At 46.3% G+C, this 26722-nt stretch overlaps 1 protein-coding gene across 2 annotated transcripts in view; it reads left to right on the top strand.

The window, feature by feature from the left end:
- Positions 1–18252, top strand: part of LOC140720375 (NACHT, LRR and PYD domains-containing protein 3-like) — a 41054-nt gene extending 22802 nt beyond the window's left edge. For both annotated transcript variants that reach the window (XM_073035251.1, XM_073035252.1), the window contains exons 5-9: positions 1967–2254; positions 2830–2996; positions 10125–10296; positions 10404–10469; positions 16496–18252. In XM_073035251.1, coding sequence (XP_072891352.1) covers positions 1967–2254; positions 2830–2996; positions 10125–10296; positions 10404–10469; positions 16496–18237 — 2435 coding nt within the window. In that variant the 3' untranslated portion in view covers positions 18238–18252. The remainder of the gene's footprint in view (positions 1–1966; positions 2255–2829; positions 2997–10124; positions 10297–10403; positions 10470–16495) is intronic.
- The last annotated feature ends 8470 nt before the right edge of the window (positions 18253–26722 follow it).

Raw genomic sequence — 26722 nt, forward strand, 5'->3', positions numbered from 1 at the left:
GGCGTCCATCGCACAGACCACCCGGCCACGCTCCCAGCAGCAAACCAGTCCAGGCCCGGCCGCAGAGCCCGCTAAACCCAGAGGCCGGGGTGTGGAGCCCAACGAGCAATGGCGTTTCTACCACCAGCGGTGGGGCGCCGAAGCCCACCGTGTCGCCCGCCCTGCCAGTTCCTGGGAAACGCCAGAGCCAGCCGTCGCTGATGGCTACGACGGCTGGCCATCGGGATAGCCTCCTGTATGTCTGGGACAAACAGTCGGGACGCCGGTTTTTGGTCGACACCGGTGCCGAGATCGGCGTCTTACCTCCGACGAGTTACGACACCCGCAGCAGGGCGCCGGGTCCCCCCCCCCCCCCCCTACGGTCCGCGAACGGCAGCACTTATGGCACCCGTCCAGTGAGCCTGTTGGGGACTCAGCTGCACCACACCACTGCCTACCACCCACAGTTGAACGGACTGGTGGAGCGTTTCCACCGCCACCTGAAGTCGGCTCTCATGGCGCGCCTGCGAGGAGCTAACTGGGCGGACGAGCTTCCCTGGGTCCTACTCGGCGTCCGCACGGCGCCCAAAGACGATCTGCACGCTTCGTCGGCCGAGTTGGTGTACGGCGCGCCCCTGGTCGTTCTCGGGGAGTTCATACCAGCCCCAAGGGGGCGAGAGGAAGAACCCGTAGCGGTCCTGGGCAGACTACGCGAGAGGCTCGGTGCCCTGGCCCCCATACCCACTTCGCGGCATGGGCAGCACCCGACCTGCGTACCCAAAGACCTGCAGAACTGTAAGTTTGTGTTTGTACGCCGGGGCAGGCATCGGCCACCGCTGCAACGACCCTACGAGGGGCCGTTTACGGTGATCAGAAACGACGGGTCCACGTTCGTGCTGGACGTTGGGGGGAGAGAGGAGGTTTTCACGGTGGACCGACTCAAACCGGCCCATGTGGACTTAGCGCAACCGGTCGAGTTTCCGGCACCGCGGCACAGAGGCCGACCTCACAAACAGGGTCCGGCCCAGACTGTGGACATTGGGGGGTGTACCGCCAGTTCTGGGGGGGGGGGGCGGTTATGTGGAGACCCAATTACTAGCACACTCGAACCGGCTGACAATTAGCCAGAACCAGAGACAAAGGTAGATAGCCTCAAGGAGTTTCAGTTACGTGCCTCTCGAAGTATCGAGTGGGGGAGACAGGCTTTAAAGCAAGACTGTGTTTTGGAAATAAACTTATTCTGTGGTTGCAGTTTATCGACGCCGTGTCGTAATTTCAGCGCTGCGCGTAGCACCCCGCTACATAAGGTTACCATTCAAGCTCCCATGATCCAGGGCAAACTGTCCCAGCCAAACCATTTAACACAAAAACCAAACAGCCCCATCAAGACTCTCCCTTTGCCAATGACTTGTACAGTTGTTACCTGACAATCATCATCCAAGAGATGGGATGGGACCCAGGGACCAGGCATCATGGGATTCAAGGTTATGGTCAGTCTGTAACCCAGGGGACTGGACATTGTTCGTATCAAGGCAATGGACAGTCTGTGACCCAGGGGACAAGACAGTGTGTGACAAAGCAAACAAAGAACGTGTGATCTAGAGGATCGGACCATCAGTAATCCGGTGGCTTGTCTGTGAGTGACACAGGTGACAGGACAGTTTGTGATCCAGGGAGATTTATGTCTGTGGGAGATAACACCATTGATAATTCCCGCTCTCACCTGATGCCGTTGCATTAATAACCGCTGGTTATCAGTGTGTTCAACTAATGCATAGTCGGTTATCAGTATTACTGTTTCTATCCAGTTCTTTTCTGAGAGTGGCTTATTGGGATGATCTCCTAGCAGGAAGTGTGGTTCACATTCAGCAGCACAGTCCCACTCCAAATCTGGTCAGCCGGAGTCTCAGCTCCATTGCAGACACCCATTGTGAATCTTTGTTCGAGTATAAATCACTCTAAACCTGCTATTCATCATTTACTTCAGGTGGGAAATTAAATCGGGCACGGAAAGTACTCAAGCGGTTTTTACCAGGCAAATCTCTAAGGGAAGATGATCGGGACACGGGGAGCAAGGTGCCAAAGCAGGGTCAGATTGAGAGCAATGTCCCAATGGAATGTGGTTCGGCCGCAGCGGAAGTGAAGCAAAGTCAGTCCAGAGACAGTGACGTCAGAGACACCGATCAGGACCCTGGAACCAGCACAAGTGAGGTGACTGCCTGTCAGCTCGGAAGCTCATTGAACATGGAATTGTCAAGTCTCCAACAAGGAGCGGGTGAGTGAAATGTGAGGGTGATGTGTTCACAGAATGAGGTAGGAAGGCGGGTAAATGTGTTTCTTTCTTGGAGGGTTGGTCAGAGAGGGGAAATGTGTGGGTGTGGTGCATGTGCTGTAGTGGGCACCCATTACCCCACTACAGGAAATGTTTTCCCTGCTCTGATGATTTCCAGGATGTGTATCGGAGGAAATGCAGCTATCTGGATAAGAGAGTATTTCCAGGACATGAGTTATGGGAGATGTATTCGCCAGGATGGAGAGAGTATCTCTGGGAAGTGACTATCATTGACAGTCCCAACACTTATTGCTCATCTTAAACTGAAATTGGTGAGTGGGTGGGACAGTGGGAGAGACAGGTTTCTAGTGAATGTGGTCCTCCTGTTAACGACTGGCCCAGCGCATTGATGGGTCTGTTTTAAGGGCAATGTTGGAGATTAGGGCAAAATCCGTGTTTCCAGCTGAAAGCAGGTGAACACTAAGATTCAAGACATGACTGGTTTGTTGAGTTGGGTGAGAGCAGTGGAGACAAGCGATATTTGAGTCTGTGACGACATTCTCTTTTTATATTCGCAGAGCCAGAGTTTACAATCTCTGACCTCCTGGCAGAGGGGGGCGAGTATCGACTGTACCAACTGACAAAGTTCTACAGGGACAGACTCAAACAAGCGATTGAAGAAAAGGTTGAAAGACTCGGTTGGATGTTGACAAAGGAGGGTCATTTCAGTAGAGAAGAAAATGAGGTGAGTGTCATAAGGGGGAGCGTTGAGATGGGACCCAAATATTGACACTGAAGTACTAGGAACAGGGTGGAACAAAGCTAAGGGACGGGACAGGCCACAGTTCGTGGCTTTCGTGGAGATCTTGGAGGCTTGGGGTTCTTGGAGGCTCGGGTAGAATGAGGCTACAGTCCTGGGTGCTTGGGAATCTTGGAGACTTGTGTTCCTGATGTCCATGGAGACTTGGAGACCTTGGGTACTTGGGTTCCTGGAGTTCATGGAGACAGACAGACAGACATACTTTATTGATCCCGATGGAAATTGGGTTCCTGGTGGACTTGGAGTGCTTGGAGGCTTGGGTAGCTCCAGGCTAGAGCCTTGGGTTCTCTGGAGACTTGGAGTGCTTGGAGGCTTGGGTAGCTCGAGTCTGGATTCTTGGGTTGCTCAAGGCCAGAGTCTTGGGTTCTTGGAGATAGCCTCCTGGGCGGGCCACGGGACTCCTGAGCAGGACGCGGGACACAACCCGACAGAGACAAGGAACAGGAAGGTACAGAACGGGCCAGAGTCTTGGCTTCTTGGAGCTAGCCTCCTGGGCGGGCCGCGGGACTCCTGAGCAGGATGCGGGACACAACCCGACGGAGACAAGGAACAGGAAGGCACAGAACCAACCGCCGGGCAACGGCAAACAGCCTGACTTACCCGACGGATGCAAGGGAAAGGAAGGAAGCTTGGTCTGAGGTGGCTTCAAGACTTGAGGTGGCCGGTAAACTCAGCGGGCTACAGAACAGTCAAATCCATAACTCAGTGAAAGAACTCGCCTTCCACCAGTGGGGTACACCAAGCAGAGACTGACAGGATAACCCCCCAACTACTCTCAATCCCAGAGCCACTTTTATTCCCAGCCAACAAGATGAGCATCGGGTGCAAATGCTTGAGTCCAATCGGAAATGAGGGACAGTCGGTGGACCCGGAGTCCGGAGTCCGTGGACCGGACCGTGAACCGGAATGTGGATTTAGGGCCGGACCCTCACAGTGCGTGTATCTAGTGTATCGTCACTGAGCTTCTGGTATCAGAGGGAATAGTGATCGATATTAATCTCCTGCACGTTCTAGGAGTTCGACATGGGAATGGAGACTTTGATCTCTGACTTGTCTCCAGCAGATCTGGTTTCAGCTGTTAAGGTGGGGAGCAGTGGTAACTGCAGGTTCAGCTTCACCTTTTCCTCTCACACCTGCTGTATTTATCAATGCGATATAAGAGCAGTGACTGCATATCTGGACTGTTGAACAGGCATCCAGTCCAAAACTAATTTTTTCATCTTATCAGAGCCGTCGGTCAATTCCTCTCAAGTCGTTAATTCAGCATGAATATGAAACTGTGATATTGTAAATTGGGCCAACTGGGTTCACTGCCGGACTTGAGGGAGGGAAACCTGCTAACCACAGCTGGTCTGATCTCCACCTGAGCTCCCAAACAATAAGTGGCTGACTTGTCATAGTCATAGCAAAGTACAGCACAGAAACAGGCCCTTTGGTCCATCTATTCCATGCTGGGCTACTGAAACTGCCTATTCCCATTGACCTGCACCAGGCCATGGCGCTCTATACCCTTATCATTCATGTACCTATCCAGACTTCTCTTAACCGCTTGTACCACTTGCGCTGCTAGCTCGTTCTACACTCTCAACACCCGCAGAGTGAAGGTGTGTCGTTACGGAACGAAATAGGTCAAGTGACGGAGGTATGTGTTGGGGAACACTTCGAGCCCAGTGATCAAAATGCCATTAGCTTCAATATAATTTGGAGAAGGATAGGACTGGACCCAGGGTAGAGATTTTAGTTTGGAGAAAGGCTAATTTGAGGAGATGCAAAAGGATTTAGAAGGATTGGATTTGGGACAATTTGTTTCATGGGAAGGATATCATACAGAAATGGAAGTCATTTAAAGGTAAAATTCTGAGGGTACAGAATCTTTATGTTCCTGTTAGGTTGAAAGGAAAGGTTAAAACTTTGAGATAGCCATGGTTTTTAAGGGATATTGGAAACTTGGTTAGAAAAAAGAGAGATATCTACAATAAATAAAGGGAGCATGGAGTAAATGAGGTGCTCGAGGAATATAAAGAATGTAAGAAGAATCTTAAGAAAGAAATTAGATAAGCTAAAAGAAGATACAAGGTTGCCTTGGCAAGTAAGGTGAACATAAATCTGAAGGGTTTCTACAGTTATATTAATAGCAAAAGGATAGTGAGGGATAAAATTGGTCCCTTAGAGAATCAGAGTGGACAGCTATTTGTGAAGCCGAAAGAGTTGTGGGAGGTTTTGAACAACTTCTTTTCTTCGGTATTCACTAAGGAGAAGGATATTGAATTGTGGAAGTAAGGGAATCAAGCAGGGAAGTTATGGAAACTATGACCATTAAAAGGGAGGAAGTACTGGATCTTTTAAAGAATATAAAAGTGGATAAATCTCCTTGTCCAGACAGGATATTCCCTAGGACCTTGAGGGAAGTTAGTGTAGAAATAGCAGGGGCTCTGACAGAAATATTTCAAATGACATTGGAAACGGGGATGGTGCTGGAGGATTGGCATATTGCTCATGTGGTTCCATTATTTATAAATGGTGTTAAGAATAAACCTAGCAATTATTGGCCTGTCAATGTGACCTCAATGGTGGGTAAATTAATGGAAAGTATTCTTAGAGATGGTATATATAATTACCTGGATAGACAGGGTCTGATTAGGAACAGTCAGCATGGATTTGTGCGGGGAAAATCATGTTTGACAAATCTTATTGCATTTCTTGAACAGGTTATAAGTAAAGTTGACAAGGGTAAAGCAGTGGATGATGTCTATATGGACTTCAGTAAGGCCTTTGACAAGGTTCCGCATGGAAGGTTAGTTAGGAAGGTTCAATCATTAGGTATTAATATTGAAGTAGTAAAATGGATTCAGCAGTGGCTGGATGGGAGATGCCAGAGAGTAGTGGTGGGTAACTAAACACAGTATGCTGCAGATGCTGTGATCAAATCAACACATATCAACAGTTTCGGTCCGGAACGTTGACTGTTCATTGCAACAGATGCTGCCCGACTTGCTGAGTTCATCCAGCTTGTTTGTATGTGGTGGATAACTGTTTGTCAGGTTGGAGGCCGGTGACTAGTGGTGTGCCTCAGGGATCTGTACTGGGTTCAGTGTTGTTTGTCATATACATTAATGATCTGGATGATGGGTTGGGAAGTTGGATTAATAGGTATGCAAATGATACTAAGGTAGGTGGCGTTGTGGATAGTGAAGTAGGTTTTCAAAGCTTGCAGAGAGATTTAGGCCAGTTAGAACAGTGGGCTGAACGATGGCAGATGGAGTTTAATGCTGATAAGTGTGAGATGCTACATTTTGGTAGGAATAATCCAAATAGGACATACATGGTAAATGGTAGGGTGTTGAAGAATGCAGTATAAGAGAGTGATCGAGGAATAGTGGTGCATAGTTCTCTGAAGGTGGAATCTCATGTGGATAGGGCAGTAAAGAAAGCTTTTGGTATGCTGGCCTTTATATATCAGAGCATTGAGTATAGGTGTTGGGATGTAATGTTAAAATTATACAAGGCATTGGTAAGGACGAATTTGGAGTATTGTGTACAGTTCTGGTCACCAAATTATAGGAAAGATGTCAACAAAATAGAGAGAGTACAGAGAAGATTTACTAGAATGTTACCTAGGTTTCAGCACCTAAGTTACAGGGAAAGGTTGAACAAGTCATTATTCTTTGGAGCGTAGAAGTTTGAGGGGGGACTTGATAGAGGTATTTAAAATTATGAGGGGGATAGATAGAGTTGACGTGGATAGGCTTTTTCCATTGAGTGCAGGGGAGATTCAAACAAGAGGACATGAGTTGAGAGTTAGGGAGCAACAGTTTAAGGGTAACACGAGGGGGAATTTCTTTACTCAGAGAGTGGTAGGTGTGTGGAATGAGCTTCCAGCAGAAGTGGTAGAGTCAGGTTCGGTATTGTCATTTGAAGTAAAATTGGATCAGTATATGGACAGGAAAGGAATAGAGGGTTATGGGCTGAGTGCAGGTCAGTGGGACTAGGTGAGAGTAAGCATTCGGCACGGACTAGAACGGCCGAAATGGCCTGTTTCCGTGCTGTAATTGTTATAATGTTATATGGTTATATGGACATATCAGAATGGGAATGGGACATGGAATTGAAATGTGTGGCCACTGACAGGGTGTAGGTTTTTGCAAGGGGGGGCTGGAAAGTAACTTCCGCACCTCCAACGGGTCCAACATATAATTCTCCGTAATCTCCGCCACCTCCAATGGGATCCCACTACCAAGCACATCCTTCCCTCCCACCCCCTTCTGCTTTTCGCAGAGATCGCTCCCTACGCGACTCCCTTGTCTACTCGTCACCCCCCGCCATCCTTTCCCACCAATCTCCCTCCTGGCACTTATCCTTGTAAACGGAACAAGTGCTACACCTGCCCTTACACTTCCTCCCTCACCACCATTCAGGGCCCCAGACAGTCCTTCCAGGTGAGGTGACACTTCACCTGTCAGTCAGCTGGTGTGGTAAACTGCGTCCGGTGCTCCCAGTGTGGCCTTTTATATATTGGTGAGACCCGACGCAGACTGGGAGACCATTTCGCTGAACACCTATGCTCCGTCCGCCCGAGAAAGCAGGATCTCCCAGTGGCCACACATTTCAATTCCACCTCCCATTCCCATTCTGATATGTCTATCCATGTCCTCTTTTACTGTCAAGATGAAGCCACATTCATGTTGGAGGAACAACGCCTTATGTATCGGCTGTGGAGCCTCCAAACTGATGGCGTGAACATTGACTTCTCTAACTTCCATTAATGCCCCTCCTCCCCTTCTTACCCCATCTCTGAGATATTTAGTTTTCTCCCCCTTCTTTTTTTTATCTCATTCTGGCCATCACTCTGCCTGTTCTCCATCTTGATCTGTGCTCCCCTCCCCTTTCTTTCTCCCTGGGCCTCCCATCCCATGATCCTTTCCCTTCTCCAGCTCTGTATTCCTTTTGCCTATCACCTTTCTGGCTCTCAGCTTCACCACACCCCCTCCGGTCTTCTCCTATCATTTCGCATTTTCACTCCCCCTCCTACTTTCAAATCACTTACTATCTTTCCTTTCAGTTAGTCCTAACGAAGGGTCTCGGCCCAAAACGTCGACAGCGCTTCTCCCTATAGATGTTGCCTGGCCTGCTGCGTTCCACCAGCATTTTGTGTGTGTATCTACCTTTGCTGCCTCTTTTAATGAATTATGGACCTGTATTCCAAGTTCACTTTGTTCTACCACAATCCTCACTGTCTAAGATTGACCCTGCTTAGTCCTTCCAAAGTGCAACACGTCGCACTTGTCTGCATTAAATTGCATCGGTCATTTTTCAGCCCATTTCTCAGCTGGTTTAGACACCACTGCAAGATTTGGTAGCCTTCCTCACTCTCCACTACACGTCTCCACTCTTGTCGTCATCTGCAAATTTGCTGATCCAATTGACCACATTTTCATCCAGGTCGTTGATATAGATGACCAACAACAACGGACCCAGCACCAATCCCTGTGGCACAGCACGAATTAAAAACTCCCAGTCAGAGATTCAACAGTCTATAACCTTTCTGTCTTCTTCCAAAAATCCAAAGTCAAATCCAATTTACCACTTTAATTTGCATGCTGAGCAACTGAACTTTCTTGCCCACCCTCCTGTGCTGTACCTTGTCAAGTGCCGTGCATTCCTTCGACAACACCCAATTCCTTCGATTCATCAACTTTCCCGTAACTCCCTGGAAAAACTTTAAAATTGGTTCGACATGAACTACCACTGATGTCTTATGACCCCAAAAATCAATGGGTTGTCCGAAAAGAGCATAAATATCAGACAAACCTTTTGGTGAGCTATTTTACATTAGCAGCTAACCTACTTCATATTTCATATTTTCTCTACTTACGGCTTTTTAGTTGCTTTCGGCTGTTTAGTAAAAGCTTTCCTCTATATCTTTTTCTATATTCTGTGTCCTCTCATTTGCCTTTGTGCTGCGTTGACTCCCTCGTCAACCACGGTTGGTCATCCTCCCTCTGGTATAATTTTTCATCTTTGCAATTATCCACCTCTACCTGCGCCTTCCAAATCACTCCCAGAATCCTCATCTATCCCTGCTTTGCTGTTGCCTCTGCTAGTGTCCTCTTCCAATTTATTTTGCCCAGCTCCTTTCTCATTCCTCTGTAATTCCTTTATTCCACTGTAATACGGATACATCTAACTTAAACCTTCTCCCTCTCAAACTGCAGTGTGGGTTCTGCTATTTTATGATCATTGCCTCTTAAGGGTTTATTTAGCTGAAGCTCCCCAATCAAATCTGGTGCAATACACAACATCGAATCCAGATCCGCCTTTCCTAGAGTGGGCTCAACCATAGGCTTCTCTCAAAAGCCATCTCATAAGCATTCTGTAAATTCCCTCACTTGGGATTCAGCACTGAACTGATTTTCCAAAGCTACCTGCGTATTGAAATTCCCCATTGACTATTTTAACACTGAGCTCTTTACATGCCTCTTCTCTCTCCCACTGGAATTTGTAGCCCACATCCTGGTTACTGTTCCATCAGGGTCATTTTTCCTATGCAGTTTCTTAACATCTACATCGTCCATTCCGCTACCACCTCTTTATAAGGACATTTATTTTTCTATGAGATCAGAATCAACCCAACCCTTTCACTTACCCGCCTGTCCTTTTGATTAACTATTTATCCTTGGGTATAAGCACTCAAATATGATCTTCTTTCAACGATGATTCAGTGATCCCTGCCACCCATTTTTGCTCTCTCGCTCTCCCCTCTCTTCCGTTCTTGTCACATCTTTTTGATGTAATGTTGCACATTGATGGACAAATAAGTTAATTACGTTGAATATACTCTAGGGTATTTGGAAATCCTTATTCTTTCACAATATTGATTTAGAATTTCCTTCAGTTACTGTTTCTCTGTTGATGACTGAACCCAGGGCGGATGAGGCAGCAGCCCAGTGACTGCAACTGTTCTGAAGCTACTGGGGCCATGAACAGATATTTTCCTGCACATTCTCCACGTCTGTCTGTCTGCTCCACAATAACTTCATTGTTTCCTTTTTATAGAAAGTCACTGAACTGACAGAGAAGGGAAACCGGGCAGAGAGTTCCAGACTCTTCCTCAGTTTGGTGATGGGCAAAGGCTCCCGGGCCCGGAGGGCGATGTGGGAATCCTTTGTGACATGGAGGACTGAGTTACCGAAGCTGGACAGAATACTGAGGGAAATACAGGAACTTGGTATGTTAAAACCACGCACTGAACACAAAGACACATTGAAATAAACATTTCAGTTATTTTAATTATTTTAGCTCTGTTTCCATGGATTTTGTTTTATATTTAAACAGGTCCTGATCCACAGGAATACATGAACATCGGCCAAGGGTTATCTGAGTTACCCACTCAACTGATAGGTGAGTGATGAAATGTGCAGTTCAAACCACATTTCAAATGTTAGTCTGTGACTTGGCAAAACCTCAGAATCAAAATTCACCATTAATCATTCGCCGATCTCTGGATTCAGGTTACAATTCAGAGAATCTCTCTTTGCAGCCTGAATATTCTGCATTGTATTTTTGTCTTAATCCAGCTGTTGGTACTGCTGAAGTCTTCACTCCAGGTCCTCATGCTCTGGGAATTCCCACACACCCCAGACAGGCTCCTGATACACTGTATGACCCAGTCCTGGTGACTTTTCTATCTTCAGACCTTTCATATTCCAAGCTCCTTTTCCTTTGAAATAGCACTACACACACTTCTGTTTGCTGATATTCTTTACCTTTTGTAATTCCGCTCGTGACTTCCACAGAGTTTGTCTGGCATTTCCTTTTCACCCGTTACTGCAACTACAACATCATTTTCCAGCAGTCATCTGGAAAAGAAAAAAAATACTTTGGATACTTTGGAATCCTTTCTTATATTATTGACCATATCCTTGCACTTCCTGCACATTCATGTATATCTTGCAGCATCTATAACATATTTGCCACCGACATGACCCAGACAGTAACTTCCATGCACCCACAACTCTGTGAAAAAACTTACCACAATTGCTGTAAATTTACACCATCTCACCTCAACCAAATGCCTTCTGGTATTAGACATCAGCCTTATGTAAAAAAAATAACAATAGACAATAGACAATAGGTGCAGAAGTAGACTATTCGGCCCTTCAAGCCTGCACCGCCATTCTGAGATCATGGCTGATCATCTACTATCAATACCCGGTACCTGCCTTGTCCCCATATCCCTTGATTCCCCTATCCATGATACCTATCTAGCTCCTTCTTGAGAGCATCCAGAGAATTGGCCTCCACTGCCTTCCGAGGCAGTGCATTCCTTAACTCTGTCTTAAATGACCTACCCCTTATTCTCAAACCATGCCCTCTGGTACTGGACTCTCCCAGCATCTGGAACATATTTCCTGCCTCTATCTTGTCCAATCCCTTAATAATCTTATATGTTGCAATCAGATTCCCTCTCAATCTCCTGAATTCCAGCGTCTACAAGCCCAGTCTCTCTAACCTCTCTGCGTAAGACAGTCCGGACATCCCAGGGATTAACCTCGTGAATCTATGCTGCACTTCCTCTACAGCCAGGATGTCCTTCCTTAACCCTGGAGACCAAAACTGTACACAATACTGCAGGTGTCGTCTCACCAGGGCCCTGTACAAATGCAAAAGGATTTCCTTGCTCTTGTACTCAATTCGCTTTGTAATAAAGGCCAACATTCCATTAGCCTTCTTCACTGCCTGCTGCACTTGCTCATTCACCTTCAGTGACTGATGAACAAGTACTCCTAGATCTCTTTGTATTTCTCCCTTGCCTAACTCTACACCGTTCAGATTATAATCTGCCTTCCTGTTCTTACTTCCAAAGTGGATAACCTCACACTTATTCACATTAAACGTCATCTGCCAAGTATCTGCCCACTCACTCAGCCTATCCAAGTCACCCTGAATTCTCCTAACATCCTCATCACGTCACACTGCCACCCAGCTTAGTATGATCAGAAAACTTGCTGATGTTATTCTCAATGCCTTCATTTAAATCGTTGATGTAAATGGTAAACAGCTGTGGTCCCAATACCGAGCCCTGTGGCACCCCACTAGTCACCACCTGCCAAACAAACAAAATGCAGGCTGTCAATCCAAACTCTTATCTATCAAAATTGTACACCTCAGTCAAATCTCTATTCTAACTGCAGAGTAAACAAACCAAGTTTATCAAACCCCTCCTTGTAGTACATGTCACCGAATCCAGGCAACACCCTGATGAATCTGTTCTGCACCCTCTCCAATACTTCCAAAAGCTGGAAATCAGAAGTGAATACAATACTCCAGATGCTCCCTAAAACCATAGGATCCAGGAGTAAAATCGCCGATTGGCTCAGTGAATTTGCTCCGCAAATCCTCTCAAACCCATTATTCTGCCTTCTCCCAGTAAAAGCTGATGCTTTTCCAAATCAAGAACCTATCGACCTGCATTTTAAATATACCCAATGACTTGTCGTCTTCAGCTGTCTATGACAATAATTTCACGGATTCACCACCCACCAGTGAAAGAAATTTCTCCCAGTGTGGGTTACCTCCAGCCAGGACAATTCACACAGTACTCAAGCATGTTAATTTTCTGTATAAGGATTCCATGTGGGACCTTGTCAAACACCCGACTAATATCCAAGTAAAAGATCTCCATGTGTAACTTCATCCATCACCTTTGTCACCTCCTGGAAGAACTCCATCAAGTTGGCAAGATGCTAACCCCGCCCAAAGCCTTGCTGCTGAACCCCAAACCACCTCAAACAGGCTCTCTTTCATATTCCCATGGGGCAGAAGATATAAAAGGCTGAAGGTATGTACCACCAGCCTCAAGGACAGCTTTAATTCTGCATTTATAAGACTACTGAATGATTACCTTCTATGTTATGATTGGCTCCCAATGATAAGAAGACAATTTTATATATAAAATTGTAACATCGTGCAGATCGTTACTAATAACCACTCACTTAGATAACCACAATATACTTACAGAAGAGCAGAAAGAATACACTCAGTGTATGAACAGATTTAAGGAGCAACTGATAATAGATTATGTATCTATCGAGCACTGGGGAGTGTAGAAATCTCTCAGTGTTATATTGTCTATCAAAAACTATTTGATTCTGTCTGTAACATGGTTAAGAGGTTTCAATATTATATAAGATGCATCCAATACTTGTGAAATTTCTACAACATCTAATGAAGTACAATAAATGCCCTATTAACAAGAACAACGGAAGAACCACTGTTACCAAAATAAATGGAGACATTTTCCAGAGTGACACACTAAGCCCACTATGGTTTTGTCTGGCGTTAAACCCACTCTTGAATTTCCTGAAACAGACAAAAATCAGGTATCAATTTAGAAAAAAAAAACAAACGAATTATACCTTGACACAACTATACAGGGATGATCGGAAATGATTTGCTCTTGCATCAGTGGAGCTAAAACAATTAATTCAAATAATGGAACTAATTTCCAAAGAAAGCATATACAGTATAGCTATGCATGTCTGTGTGATTCCGTAAATAAGTGTGCAGAAATAGAAATAAAAAAGAGATTAGTGAGTCACTATCGATGGGTTGTTTGTCCATTCAGAAACTAGATGGCAGAGGAGAAGTTTCTGAACCGTTGAGTGTGCGCTTTACTCCGATCCTGTACAGTAGTCCCCATGAACCAGACAGTGATGCAGCCAGTTACAATGCTCTCCAAGTTACAAATGTAGAAATATTCGAGTGATGTTGGAAACTCCTGATGAAATATAGCCACTGTTGTAGTTTCTTTGTGGCTGCATCCATATATTGGGTCCAGGTCAGATACTCGAAGATATTGACAGCCAAGAATTTGAAATTGCCCACACTCTCCACTTCAGATCCCTCTGTGAGGATTGGTGTGTTGGGTTCCCTCATCTTACCCTTTCTGAAATCCACAATTAGCTCTAATGATATATTTTTATCAACGCAAGCAGGATTCAGCACTCCGTACAAGCATATGCAATTCTGATAAGGGGTACACATCACTGAACGCAAATGAAAGCATAACCCATAAAAATGAAGAAACGATCATAATAGAAGAACGTTAACCTTGGAAGAGTGGAAGAGTCTGACTCCCCACGGAAGACATCCCCAGGATCTGAGCGCACTAGATGTCGACAAGGAAGTGTCAAGCACCTGGCTCAGAGATGGAGACCTCTTCCCAGAAACAGAAGGGAGCATACAGGAACAGGTGGTTAACACATCTAGTTATCAATAATAAAGAATAAAGGGCAACAGGTTCAAGATGATAAATGCTGAAAATTACAAAAGAAGCCAGAAAGAATTGAACACATTACAGGATCCTGCGGTAGTTTTACTCAATCTGAGTACTGCACTATCAAGTGGTAGATAACTTTCATAAAAATCTTGCTTAAACCACAGCTGATGAAAAAAACCATCCCTCATTGTAAGTACAAGCATGCTGCACTTTTAGAGTTAGAGTCCGACAAATCCAACTGTGACCGATCAATTATTACAGATAGGACAATTCATAATAACTGTCCAGCTATAATTGTACCGGACAAACTAGCAATAACAACTTTTTTAAATAGATATAGCCATTCCAAACACACATAAATTACAGATATCAATTAATGAAAAACTCCAGAAATATGCCGAATTAAAAGAGGAAGTTGAAAGACTGTGGAACATGAACATGATATATTCCCGATAATAATATCGACAACTGGTATCATCCAAAAAGCACTACACGATAGTATTAATGAATTAGCTCCACACAGCAATGTTCATGTTAATCTTCCGAAAGCCACAATAGTATACGTCACGAGAGTAATCTGAAATTACCTATCACAATGAGTGTGCTTGGATTTGCCCGTACCTCAGGATTTGCCAGTTAAGAAAAAATAAAAAGTAATACTCTTATTTATAAAGCATTTTTTATCAGGACGATGTCGTTCAAACTGTGTTACAATGGGATAAAGTGCAAACTAGAAAATAAAAGACAAAATAATATCAATTACAAGCAAGGTTCAAATTCTTAAAAAAATGTTTTACGCTTGTGCTTAAAAGTGACTAACAGAGTCTACATCCCTTACACAGTACTTGCAGAAGTCTTGGTCTCCCTAGTTATATATATCTGCCTCAGAATTTTGTGCAGTACTGCACCATTTTTTTAAGTGTTGAATTCTACAGTTTAGGAAAATAGTTCAAAAACTAAAAAAAAATCTGACCTGCCAATGATTCTTTGGCCTTGTACCTTATAGTCTGCCTGCACTGTATTTTCTCAGCAACTGAAACACTGTTTCCCTGCACTATTCTGTTCCGTTTTTCCTTGTAGGACCTCATTGCACCGATGTGATGTAATGACCTATTTGGATCGCGTGCATAAGAGTCTTCATTGTACCTTGGTACATGTGACTATAATAACCCAATTTGCCAAGTTATTATTGTCAATAACACAGAGCTGCTTGGTTGCTTAAGATTGTTACACCCAGGGGTGGTAGTGGGGAAACACTCCCACGACCTATTAAATGCTCCAGTGGCGTGCAACTCAAACAGCCTCTGACAATCAGTTCCAGCTCCTGGCCTTCATGTGTGACTTAGCTACTAAGCTTGGCAGAGGCATTTTTTCTGATAGGAGAAAGGGCAAATGCCGGTTACTGCCACCTGACAACCAGTCGCTTCGGATAGTTGGGGCTCATCATTCGTGACTGGCAGCTCATCCAGAAGAAGGAAAACCGTGATCTCACGCTGTTACTTTGGGAGTAAACGCAGTGGGAAAAATATAACCATATAACAATTACAGCACGGAAACAGGCCATCTTGGCCCTTCGAGTCCGTGCTGAACGTTTACTCTCACCTAGTCCCACTGACCCGCACTCAGCCCATAACCCTCCATTCCTTTCCTGTCCATATACATATCCAATTTTGCTTTAAATGAGAATACCGAACCTGCCTCTACCACTTCTACTGCAGCTGGAGCCCCTAAGGCAGTCTTAGGTTGCATTCAACGTGGTCTGGAAACTACTGTGACACTTCTGGTGCCAAGCTGTATTGGTCTCTGGAGTTCCTTTGTGTTCATCGTCTGCTAATGATGTAAACAATGCTTCAAATATAGTCAAATGTTGTCCTAAAGAAAGTGCAGTCAGGATTGCAATTGGATATCGGGAAAATTCTCTTCAGAATTAATTAATAACAGGATATGAGTATTGGACATTTTCTGGGACATTTATCGCTGTCAATTCTGGTGTCTGTGAACACAACTTTACTTTTTGTCTTAGTATCCATGGAAACATTGAATTAATTCATGTAATCTCAAACACTGAATGTTGAAATGCAGTTATAAAGTTCTTTGTCAGTTGAGCAATTTAACTTGGTGACCATGTTCTCTGTTCCCATGGAAGATGTTCAACAGAAACACAAGGAGACTCTGCGGGCACAAACTGAAAAACTGAGAGTGAACACAATCCTGATGAGGGAGAAGGTGAAGGTTTTCCAGCTGGTTGATCGATACGCTGAGCTCACGGTCATTTCTACACTTCGAGATCGGAGACTGGTGGAACATGAGCTGCTGTCAAGAGGCAGAGACCACGAGGAGTGGAGAGAAAAACATCTCCGCAGAGAGCTGGAAAAAATCCAGACTGATCAGTTGTTCCAGAGCAGTTTTTCCCAGAGTAAATCCAAATCTAGGAATTCAGCAGCAGTGGCCGGGGTCCCGGGGATTGGGAAAACAACAATGGTACAAAAGATTGTTTATGACTGGGCCACGGGGAAAATATACCAACAGTTCCAGTTTGTCTTCAGCTTCAAATTCCGGGATTTAAACTCCATTAACTGCAGAATAAACCTGAAGGAACTGATTCTGGATCAGTATCCTTACTTTGGGAATATCCTGAGAGAGGTCTGGAAGAACCCAGAGAGATTGTTGTTTATATTCGACGGTTTGGACGAATTCAATGACAAAATTGATTTTGCTGACAGTCGGGGAGACACAGAACCTCAGTACACATGCACAGATCCTGAATTCAAGTGCAAGGTGTCGGACATTGTGTACAGTTTAATCCAGGGCAAGCTGCTTCCAGAGTGTTTAGTGCTAGTGACCACCCGTCCCACTGCATTACATTTATTGGAAAAGGCAGACATTAGTGTCTGGGCTGAAATCCTGGGATTTGTTGGTGATGAACGGAAGGAATATTTCATCAGACATTTTGAAGATCAGACGGTGGCGGAAGCTGTTTTCAAACACGTGAAGGAGAACGAGATCCTGTACACCATGAGCTACAACCCTTCCTACTGCTGGATCCTCGCTCTGGCACTGGGCCCCTTCTTCACACAAAGAGTCAGGGACCCACAGCGAGTTCCCAAGACCATCACTCAACTGTACTCCTACTATACTTACAACATCCTGAAAAACCACGGCCGTGAGATTGAGAGCCCCCGTGATGTGTTACTCAGGGTTGGTCAGATGGCCTTCAGAGGAGTGTATGATAAGAAGATTGTGTTTACAGATGGAGATTTGATCAACTACAGTCTGCAGCCGTCCCAGTTCCTGTCCGGGTTCCTGATGGAGCTTTTGGAGAGAGAGGATTCTGCCCAGAGTGTGGTGTACACATTCCCACACCTCACCATCCAAGAGTTTGTAGCTGCAGTCGCACAATTCCTGAATCCACATCCCGGGGATATACTGAAATTCCTCACTGAAGCTCACAACACGTCAGATGGGCGATTTGAGGTATTTCTCCGTTTTGTTGCTGGTCTCTCCTCCCCAATGACAGCTCGGGGCCTCGAGGAATTTCTGGGTCGATTCCCTCATGAAACAACCTGCCTGGTGATTGACTGGGTGAAGGAGGAGGTTAAACAACAGAGTGGAAACACAGAGAGTGAAGCTGGTAAAAGGAGCCTCCTGAACACATTGCACTACCTGTTTGAGTCTCAGAATAGTGGACTGGCTCAGGCCACACTGGGATCTGTGGAAACCCTTTCATTCAGTAGAATGACACTGACCCCGATTGACTGCGCGGTCCTGTCTCATGTCATCGGACTCTGTGATACAATAAAACACCTCGACCTGGAGGACTGCCACATTCAGTGTGAAGGAATCCAGCGGCTGGGACCCGGGCTGCACAAGTGCCAGGAGCTGAGGTAACTTGATTTTTCTCTCTCACTCTAAACTGTGAAAATGTTCCATTGTGTTGTTTTAATGTAAAGGAATTTCAGTAAATTTGTAGTAAATCAGATTGTGAAGAATTGTGACAAATGCACAGGGGATCGGTCATTAATTCCCCAAGGACAGGAGGGTTCTGTGGATCCTTGTGAAGGGATGTTGGAGACTTCATCAGATCAGTGAACAACGGCCATTGGTTTAATGGTAGTAAATCACAGGAATGGCCGTGTTTCTCGCTGCCTGTGACACGTCCATTGACAATGTTCCTTCTCACTGTTACTGACACCCAGACTGACTCTGACTGCAGCAGGTGGGTCAGAGATTCACACCCCCTTCCCGGAGAGGGACAAGAGACCGTCAGCAGACTGTCCCAGTGAGAAGGAATGAAATACCATTGTCAGATTGTCCTCCCACTGCCATTCCCCGTGTGTGACTTTGCTCACTTCCAGATACGCAAAGAGCGAGGGTGCATCTCCTCTGGGTCTCTGTTCAGACCCAACACACTCGTACATAAAATTTCTGCATCCTCTCGTCTTGTAGGATTATCGTTTACTCTTGGAATCCTCCTGTGGGACCTCTCATCCCAATCCCCCTTCCATTCTTTGGAATCTCGCCCCCATCCCCATTCCTCCTGTGGGCTCTCTATTACTCTTTCCTCATCCGCCTGTGGGATGTCTTTTCCACACCACCACCTACCCCCCCTTCCTGTGAGATCTCTCTTCCCAATCCCCCTTCCTTCTATGGATTTCTCTTCCCTATCCCTTCCTGCTGTTGGAACTCTCTTCCCCATCCCCCCTCCTCCTGTGGGATCTCTCTTCCCCATACCCTTTCCTCCTGTGGGATCTCTCTCCCCCATAGACTTCTTCCTGTCGGATCTCTCTTTGGCATGCCCCATTGTCCTGTGGAATTTCTCTTCCCCAACCCCCTTTATCCTGTGAGATTTCTCTTCCCAATCCCACATCCCCCTGTGGGAACTCTCTTCCACATCCCTCCTCCTCCTGGCCGATCTCTCTTCCCCATCCCCCTTCCTCCTGTGGGATTTCTCTTCCCCATCCCCCTTCCTCCTGTGGGATCTCGCTTCCCCATCCTCTTCCTCCTTTGGGATCTCTCTTTCCCATCCCCCTTCCTACTGTGGGATCTCTCTTCCCCATCCCCTTCCTCCTTTGGGATCTCTCTTCCCCATCCCACTTCCTCCTGTGGGATCTCTCTTCCCCATCCCGCTTCCTCATGTGGCGTCTCTCTTCCCCATCGCCCTTCCTCCTGTGGGATCTCACTTCCCCATCCCCTTCCTCCTTTGGGATCTCTCTTCCCCATCCCCATTCCCCTTTTGTCTGTGGGAACTCTCCTCCCCATAGAACCATAAAATAATAGAACACCAGCGCACAGAAAACAAGCCATTCGGTCCTTCTAGTCTGTACCAAAACCTTATTCCGCTTGTCCCATTGACCTGCACCCAGTCCATAACACTCCAGTCCTCTCCCATCCATGTATCTATCCAATTTATTCTTAAAGCTTAAGAGTGAGTCCACATTTTCCACATCAGATGGCAGCTCGTTCCTCACTCTCACCACTCTCTCAGTGAAGAATTTCCCCCTAAACCTTTCCCCTTTCACCCTGAAGCCAAGTCCTCTTGTAATTTATCTCTCCTAATGTATGTGGAAAGAGCCTATTCGCATTTACCCTCTCTATACCCCTCAGAGTTTTGTAAACCTCTTTGAAATCTCCCGGCATTCTTCTGCGCTCCAAGGAATAAAGTCATAATCTGTTCAATCTTTCCCTGTAACTCAACTCCTGAAGACACGGCAATATCCTAGTAAATCTTCTCTGCACTTTTTCAACCTTACTGATATCCTTCCTATAGTTCAGTGACCAGAACTGCACACAATACTCCAAATTTGGCCTTACCAATGTCTTATACAACCTCACCATAATATTCCAACTCCTCTACTCAATACTTTGATTTATGAATGCCAGGATGCCAAAAGCCTTCTTTACAACCCTGTTTACCTGTGACGCCACTTTCAGCGACTTATGTATTTAAACCCCCAGATCCCTTTGTTCCTCCGCACTCTTCAGTGCCCTACCATTTATCGTGTATGTCCTACCTTGATTTGTCCTTCCAAAATGGAACACCTCACACTTGTCTGCATTAAATTCCATCTGCCATTTTCTGGCCCATACTTCCAGTTGGTCCAGATCCCTCTGCAAGCTTTGAAAGCTTTCCTCGCTGTCCACAACGCCTCTACCTTAGTGTCATCCACAAACCTGCTGATCCAATTTATCACATTATCATCTGGATCATTGATAATTTCCCTGACTTGTAATGCCACTTCTCCCCCCTTCATCCCTCCCCTCTATCACGTCTGACACAATGGAAACCCAGAACATGAAGCTGCCAGTCCTGCCCCTCCTGCAAACCAAGTCTTACTAATAGCAATAATGTCGATATCATCATGTGCCAATCCACGCCCTAAACTCATCTGCCTTACCTACAATACTCCTCGTATGGAAATAGATGCACCTGAGAACATTTCTATCATGTACAAACCTTTGATATCTGTCTATACAAGCAGTCCTCGCATGACCCTTATCCTCCTCCACCTCACTATCTGCTCTACCACTCTGGTTCCCCTCCCCCGCAATCTAGTTTAAAACCCCCGGAACAGAACTTGCTAACCTACCGGCAAGGATGTTAGTCCCCTCCAGTTCAGGTGCAAACTGTCCAATTCGAACTGGTCCCACCTCCCCTGGAAGAAAGTCCAATTGTCCAGAAACATGTACCCCTCCCTCATGCACCATCCCCTCAGCCACGTATTCAGCTGCATTATCTTCCTATTTCTAGCCTCACTAGCACGTGGCACGGGTAGCAATCCACCTGTGAGATCTTGCTTACCCATCCCCCTTTCATGCTCTGGGCTCTCTGTTCCCACTCCCCCTTCCTTCCAACTGTTGGATCTCTCCTCAGCATCCACCTCCCTCCTGTGGGATCTCTATTCACCATCACACTTTCTCATGTGGGGCCTCTCTTCTCCATACCCCTTCCTCCCGTGGGCTCTCTCTACCCATCCCCGTTCCTCCTGTGGGATCTCCCTTCCCCATTCCTTAATGCTGTGGGATCTCTCATCCCCATCCCCCTTCCTGCCATAGGATCTCTCATTTCCATACGCCTTCCTCCTGTGGGCTCTCTGTTCCCTATACACCTTCCTCCTGATGAATCTCTCTTCCTCATCCCCATTACTACAGTGGAATCTCTCTTCTCCACCCCCCATGCTCCTGTGGGATCTCTCTTCCGCATCCCCTTTCACCCTCTGGTGTCTCTGTTCCCATCCCACTTCCATTTGTGGGATCTCCCTTCCCCATCAACTTCCTGCTGTTGGATCTCTCTTCCGCATCCCCCTTCCTCCTGTGGGATTTAAACTCCCCACCCCTTTCTTCCTGTGGGATATCTCTTCCCTATCCCATTTCCTACTGTGGGATCTCTCTCTCCCATCCACCTGACCCCTGTGGGGGCTCTGTTCCCATCCCACTTCCTGTGGGATCTTGCTTCCCCATTTCCCTTCCTCCTGTACATTTCTCTTCCTCATTCCCCATCCTATTGTGGGATCTCTCTTCTCCATCCCCCTTCCTTCTGTGGGATCTCTCTTCCCAATCCCCTACATCCGGTGGGATCTCTCTTCCCCATCCCCCATCCTTCTGTGGGATCTCTCTTCCCCATCCCCTATCCCCTCGTGGGATCTCTCTTCCCCATCCCCCTTCCTTCTGTGGGATCCTTCTTCCCCATCCCCCTTCCCTCTGTGGGATCTCTCTTCCCAATCCCCTACGTCGGGTGGGATCACTCTTCCCCATACCACTTCCTCCCGTGGCATTTTCCCCATCCCCCTTCCTCCTATGGGATCTCTCCTACTCATCCCCCAACCTCCTGTATGATCTCGCTTCACCATCCCCTTCCTCCTTTGGGATCTCTCTTCCCCATCCCCCTTCCTCCAGTGGGATCTCTCTTCCCCATCCCCTTCCTCCTTTGGGATCTCTCTTCCCCATCCCCCTTCCTCCTGTGGGATCTCACTTCCCCATCCCCTTCCTCCTTTGGGAACTCTCTTCCCCATCCATATTCTCCTTTTGCCTGGGGGAACTCTCCTCCCCATAGAATCATAAAATCATAGAACACGACAGCACAGAAAACAAGCCATTCGGTCCTTCTAGTCTGTACCAAAACCTTATTCCACTAGTCCCATTGACCTGCACCCAGTCCATAAACCTCCAGTCCTCTCCCATCCATGTATCTATTCAATTTATTCTTAAAGCTTAAGAGTGAGTCCGCATTTTCCACATCAGATGCAGCTCATTCCACACTCTCACCACTCTCTGAATGAAGAAGTTCCCTCTAATCCTTTCCCCTTTCACCCTGAAGCTGTCCTCCTGTAATTTATCTCTCCTAATGTATGTGGAAAGAGCCTATTCGCATTTACCCTCTCTATACCCCTCAGAGTTTTGTAAACCTCTTTGAAATCTCCCCGCATTCTTCTGCGCTCCAAGGAATAAAGTCCTAACCTGTTCAATCATTCCCTGTAACTCAACTCCTGAAGACCCAGCAGCATCCTAGTAAATCTTCTCTGCACTTTTTCAACCTTACTGATATCCTTCCCATAGTTCAGTGACCAGAACTGCACACAATACTCCATATTTGGCCTCACCAATGTCTTATACAATCTCACCATAACATCCCAACTCCTATACTCAGTACTTTGATTTATGAATGCCAGGATGCCAAAAGCCTTCTTTACAACCCTGTTTACCTGTGACGCCACTTTCAGGGACCTATGTATCTGAACTCCCAGATCCCTTTGTTCCTCCGCCCTCTTCAGTGCTCTACCGTTTATTGTGTATGTCCTACCTTGATTTGTCATTCCAAAATGGAACACCTCACACTTGTCAGCATTAAATCCCATCTGCCATTTTCTGGCCCATTCTTCCAGTTGGTCCAGATCCCTCTGCAAGCTTTGAAAGCTTTCCTCGCTATCCACAACGCCTCCATCTTAGCGTCAGCCACAAACCTGCTGATCCAATTTATCACATTATCATCTAGATCATTGATATAGACAACAAACAACAATGGTCCCAGCACAGATCCCTGAGACACACCACTGGTCACAGGCCTCCAGTCTGAGAAGCAATCATCCACTACCACTCTCTGTTTTCTCTAACACAGCCAATTCGAATCCAGTTTACAACCTCTCCATGGATACCTAGTGTCTGAACCTTTAGAACTAACCTCTTATGTGGGACCTTGTCAAAGGCCTTACAAAAGTCAATGTAGACAACATCCACAGCCTTTCCTTCATATGCATTCTTGGTAACCTCCTCGAAAAACACTACAGGATTCATTAAACACGATCTACCATGAACAAAGCCATGCTGACTATCTTTAATCAGCCCTTGGCTCTCCAAATCCTTCTATATCTGATCTCTCAGAACACCTTCCGATAATTTACCTACTACTGATGTCAGGCTTACTGGCCTGTAATTACCTGGTGTACTTTTGGAACCTTTTTCAAACAACGGAACAACATGAGCTACCCTCCAATCCTCCGGCATTTTAAATATTTTCTGCCAGGGCCCCTGCAATTTCTACATTAGCCTCTCTCAAGGTCCAAGGAAATATCATGTCAGGCCCGGGGGAATTTATCTACCTTTATTTGCTGTAAGGCAGCAAGCAGCTTCTCCTCTTTAATCTCTATATGTTCCCTGATACTACTGCTTGTTTTACATAAATTACATAATTTATGTAATTACATAAACGCTATGCCAGTTTCCTGAGTAAATACTGGTGCAAAAAAACTGTTTAAGATCGCCCCATCTCATGAGGCTCCACACATAGACGACCACTCTGATCTTCTAGGGGACCAATTTTGTCCTTTACTATCCTTTTACTCTTAATATACTTGTAGAAACCCTTTGGGTTTACCTTCACATTATCTGCCAAAGCAACCTCATGTCTTCTTTTTGCCTTCCTGATTTCCTTCTTTAGTATTCGCTTACAATTTCTATACTCTTCAAGTACCTCATTTGTTCCTTGTTGCCTATACCTCCTAAACACCTACTTAACCAGATCGCCAATATCCATTGAAAACCAAGGTTCCCTATGCCTGTTAACTTTGCCTTTAATCCTGGCAGGAACATGCAAACTGTGCACTCTCAAAATTTCACCCTTGATGGCGTTCCACTTACTGAACACATCCTTGCCAGAAAACAACTTATCCCAATCCACTCTTCCTAGATACTCTCTCATTTCCACAAAATTCGCCCTTCTCCAATTCAAAACCTTAACTGGTGGACTAGTCCTATCCTTATCCATAATTATCTTGAAACTAATGACATTATGGTCACTGGACCCGAAATGTTCACCTACACATACTTCTGTCACCTGACCTGTCTGGTTCCCTAATAGGAGATCAGGTACTGCACCCTCTCTCGTTGGTACCTCAATATATTGATTTAGAAAACTTTCCTGAACACATTTGACAAACTCCACACCATCTAACCCTTTCTCAGAATTGGCGTCCCCGTCAATATGTGGAAAGTTAAAATCCCCTACTATTACAACTTTTTGTTTCTTACATCGGTCTGCTACCTCCCTGCAGATTTGCTCCTCCAATTCTCTGTGACTATTGGGCGGTCTATAATACAACCCTATTCGTGTGGTCACACCTTTCCCGTTCCTCAGCTCCACCCATATGGCCTCTGTAGATGAGCCCTCCGGGCTGTCCCGTCTACGCACAGCTGTGATATTCTCCCTGACTAGTAATGCCACTTTTCCCCCTTTCATCCCTTCCCTCTATCACGCCTGACACAATGGAAACCCAGAACATGAAGCTGCCAGTCCTGCCCCTCCTGCAAACCAAGTCTTACTAATAGCAATAATGTCAATATCATCATGCCAATCCACACCCTAAACTCATCTGCCTTACCTACAATACTCCTCGTATGGAAATAGATGCACCTGAGAACATTTCTATCATGTACAAACCTTTGATATCTGTCTATACAAGCAGTCCTCGCATGACCCTTATCCTCCTCCACCTCACTATCTGCTCTACCACTCTGGCTCCCCTCCCCCGCAATCTAGTTTAAAACCCCAGGAGCAGAACTTGCTAACCTACCGGCAAGGATGTTAGTCCCCCTCCAGTTCAGGTGCAAACTGTCCAACTCGAACAGGTCCCAACTCACCTGGAAGAAAGCCCAATTGTCCAGAAACATGATCCCCTCCCTCATGCACCATCTCCTCAGCCACGTATTTAGCTGCATTATCTTCCTATTTCTAGCCTCACTAGCACGTGGCATGGGTAGCAATCCACCTGTGAGATCTCACTTTTCCATCCCCCTTTCATCCTCTGGCCTCTCTGTTCCCACTCCCCCTTCCGTTCAACTGTTGGATGTCTCCTCAGCATCCACCTTCCTCCTGTGGGATCTCTATTCACCATCACACTTTCTCGTGTGGCGCCTCTCTTCTCCATACCCCTTCCTCCCGTGGGCTCTCTCTACCCATCCCTGTTCCTCCTGTGGGATCTCTCTTCCACATCCCCCATCCTCCTGTGGGTCCTCTGTTCCCATCCCTCACTCATCTTGTGAGATCTCCCTTCTACATCCCCATTCCAGCTTTTGGTTCGCTCGTCCATCCGACCACCTCCTGTGGGCTCTCTCTTCACCATCCCCCTTCCTTCATTTGGGCCTCTGTTCTCATTCCTCTCTTCCTGTGGCATCTGTCTTTCTTATCTCCCTTCCTCCTGTGGGATCTCTATTCCCATCCCCCTTCCTCCTGTGGGATCTCACTTCCTCATCCCCCTTCCTCCTGTGGGAACTCTTTTCCCCATCCCCTTACTCCTGTAGGGCCTCGGTTCGAATATCCGCCACTTCCTGTCGGATCTCTCTTCGGTATGCTCCATCCTCCTGTGGAATTTCTCTTCCCCATCCCCCTTCATCCTGTGAGATCTGTCTTCCCAAACCCTCTTCCTCCTGTGGGATCTCTCTTCCCCATCCCCCTTTCTCCGGTGGGATTGCTTTTCCCCTTCCCCTTTCTCCGGTGGGATTGCTTTTCCCCTTCCCCTTTCCACCTGTGGGATCTCTCTTCCCCTTCCCACATCCTCCTGTGAGATATCCCTTCCCCATCCCTCTTCATCCTGTGAGATCTGTCTTCCCAAACCCTCTTCCTCCTGTGGGATCTCTCTTCCCCATCCCTCATCCTGCTGTGGGATCGCTCTTCCACATCCCCATTCCTCCTGTGGGATATCCCTTCCCCATCCCACTTCCTCCTGTGGGGTCTCTCTTCCCCATCCCCCATTCTCCGGTGGGATCTCTCTTCCCCATCCCACTTCCTCCTGTGGGGTCTCTCTTCCCCATCCCCCATTCTCCGGTGGGATCTCTCTTCCACATCCCCATTCCTCCTGTGGGATATCCCTTCCCCATCCCACTT

Source organism: Hemitrygon akajei, unplaced genomic scaffold (assembly GCF_048418815.1).
Source record: "Hemitrygon akajei unplaced genomic scaffold, sHemAka1.3 Scf000041, whole genome shotgun sequence".
In the NCBI taxonomy this organism is placed as follows: domain Eukaryota; kingdom Metazoa; phylum Chordata; class Chondrichthyes; order Myliobatiformes; family Dasyatidae; genus Hemitrygon; species Hemitrygon akajei.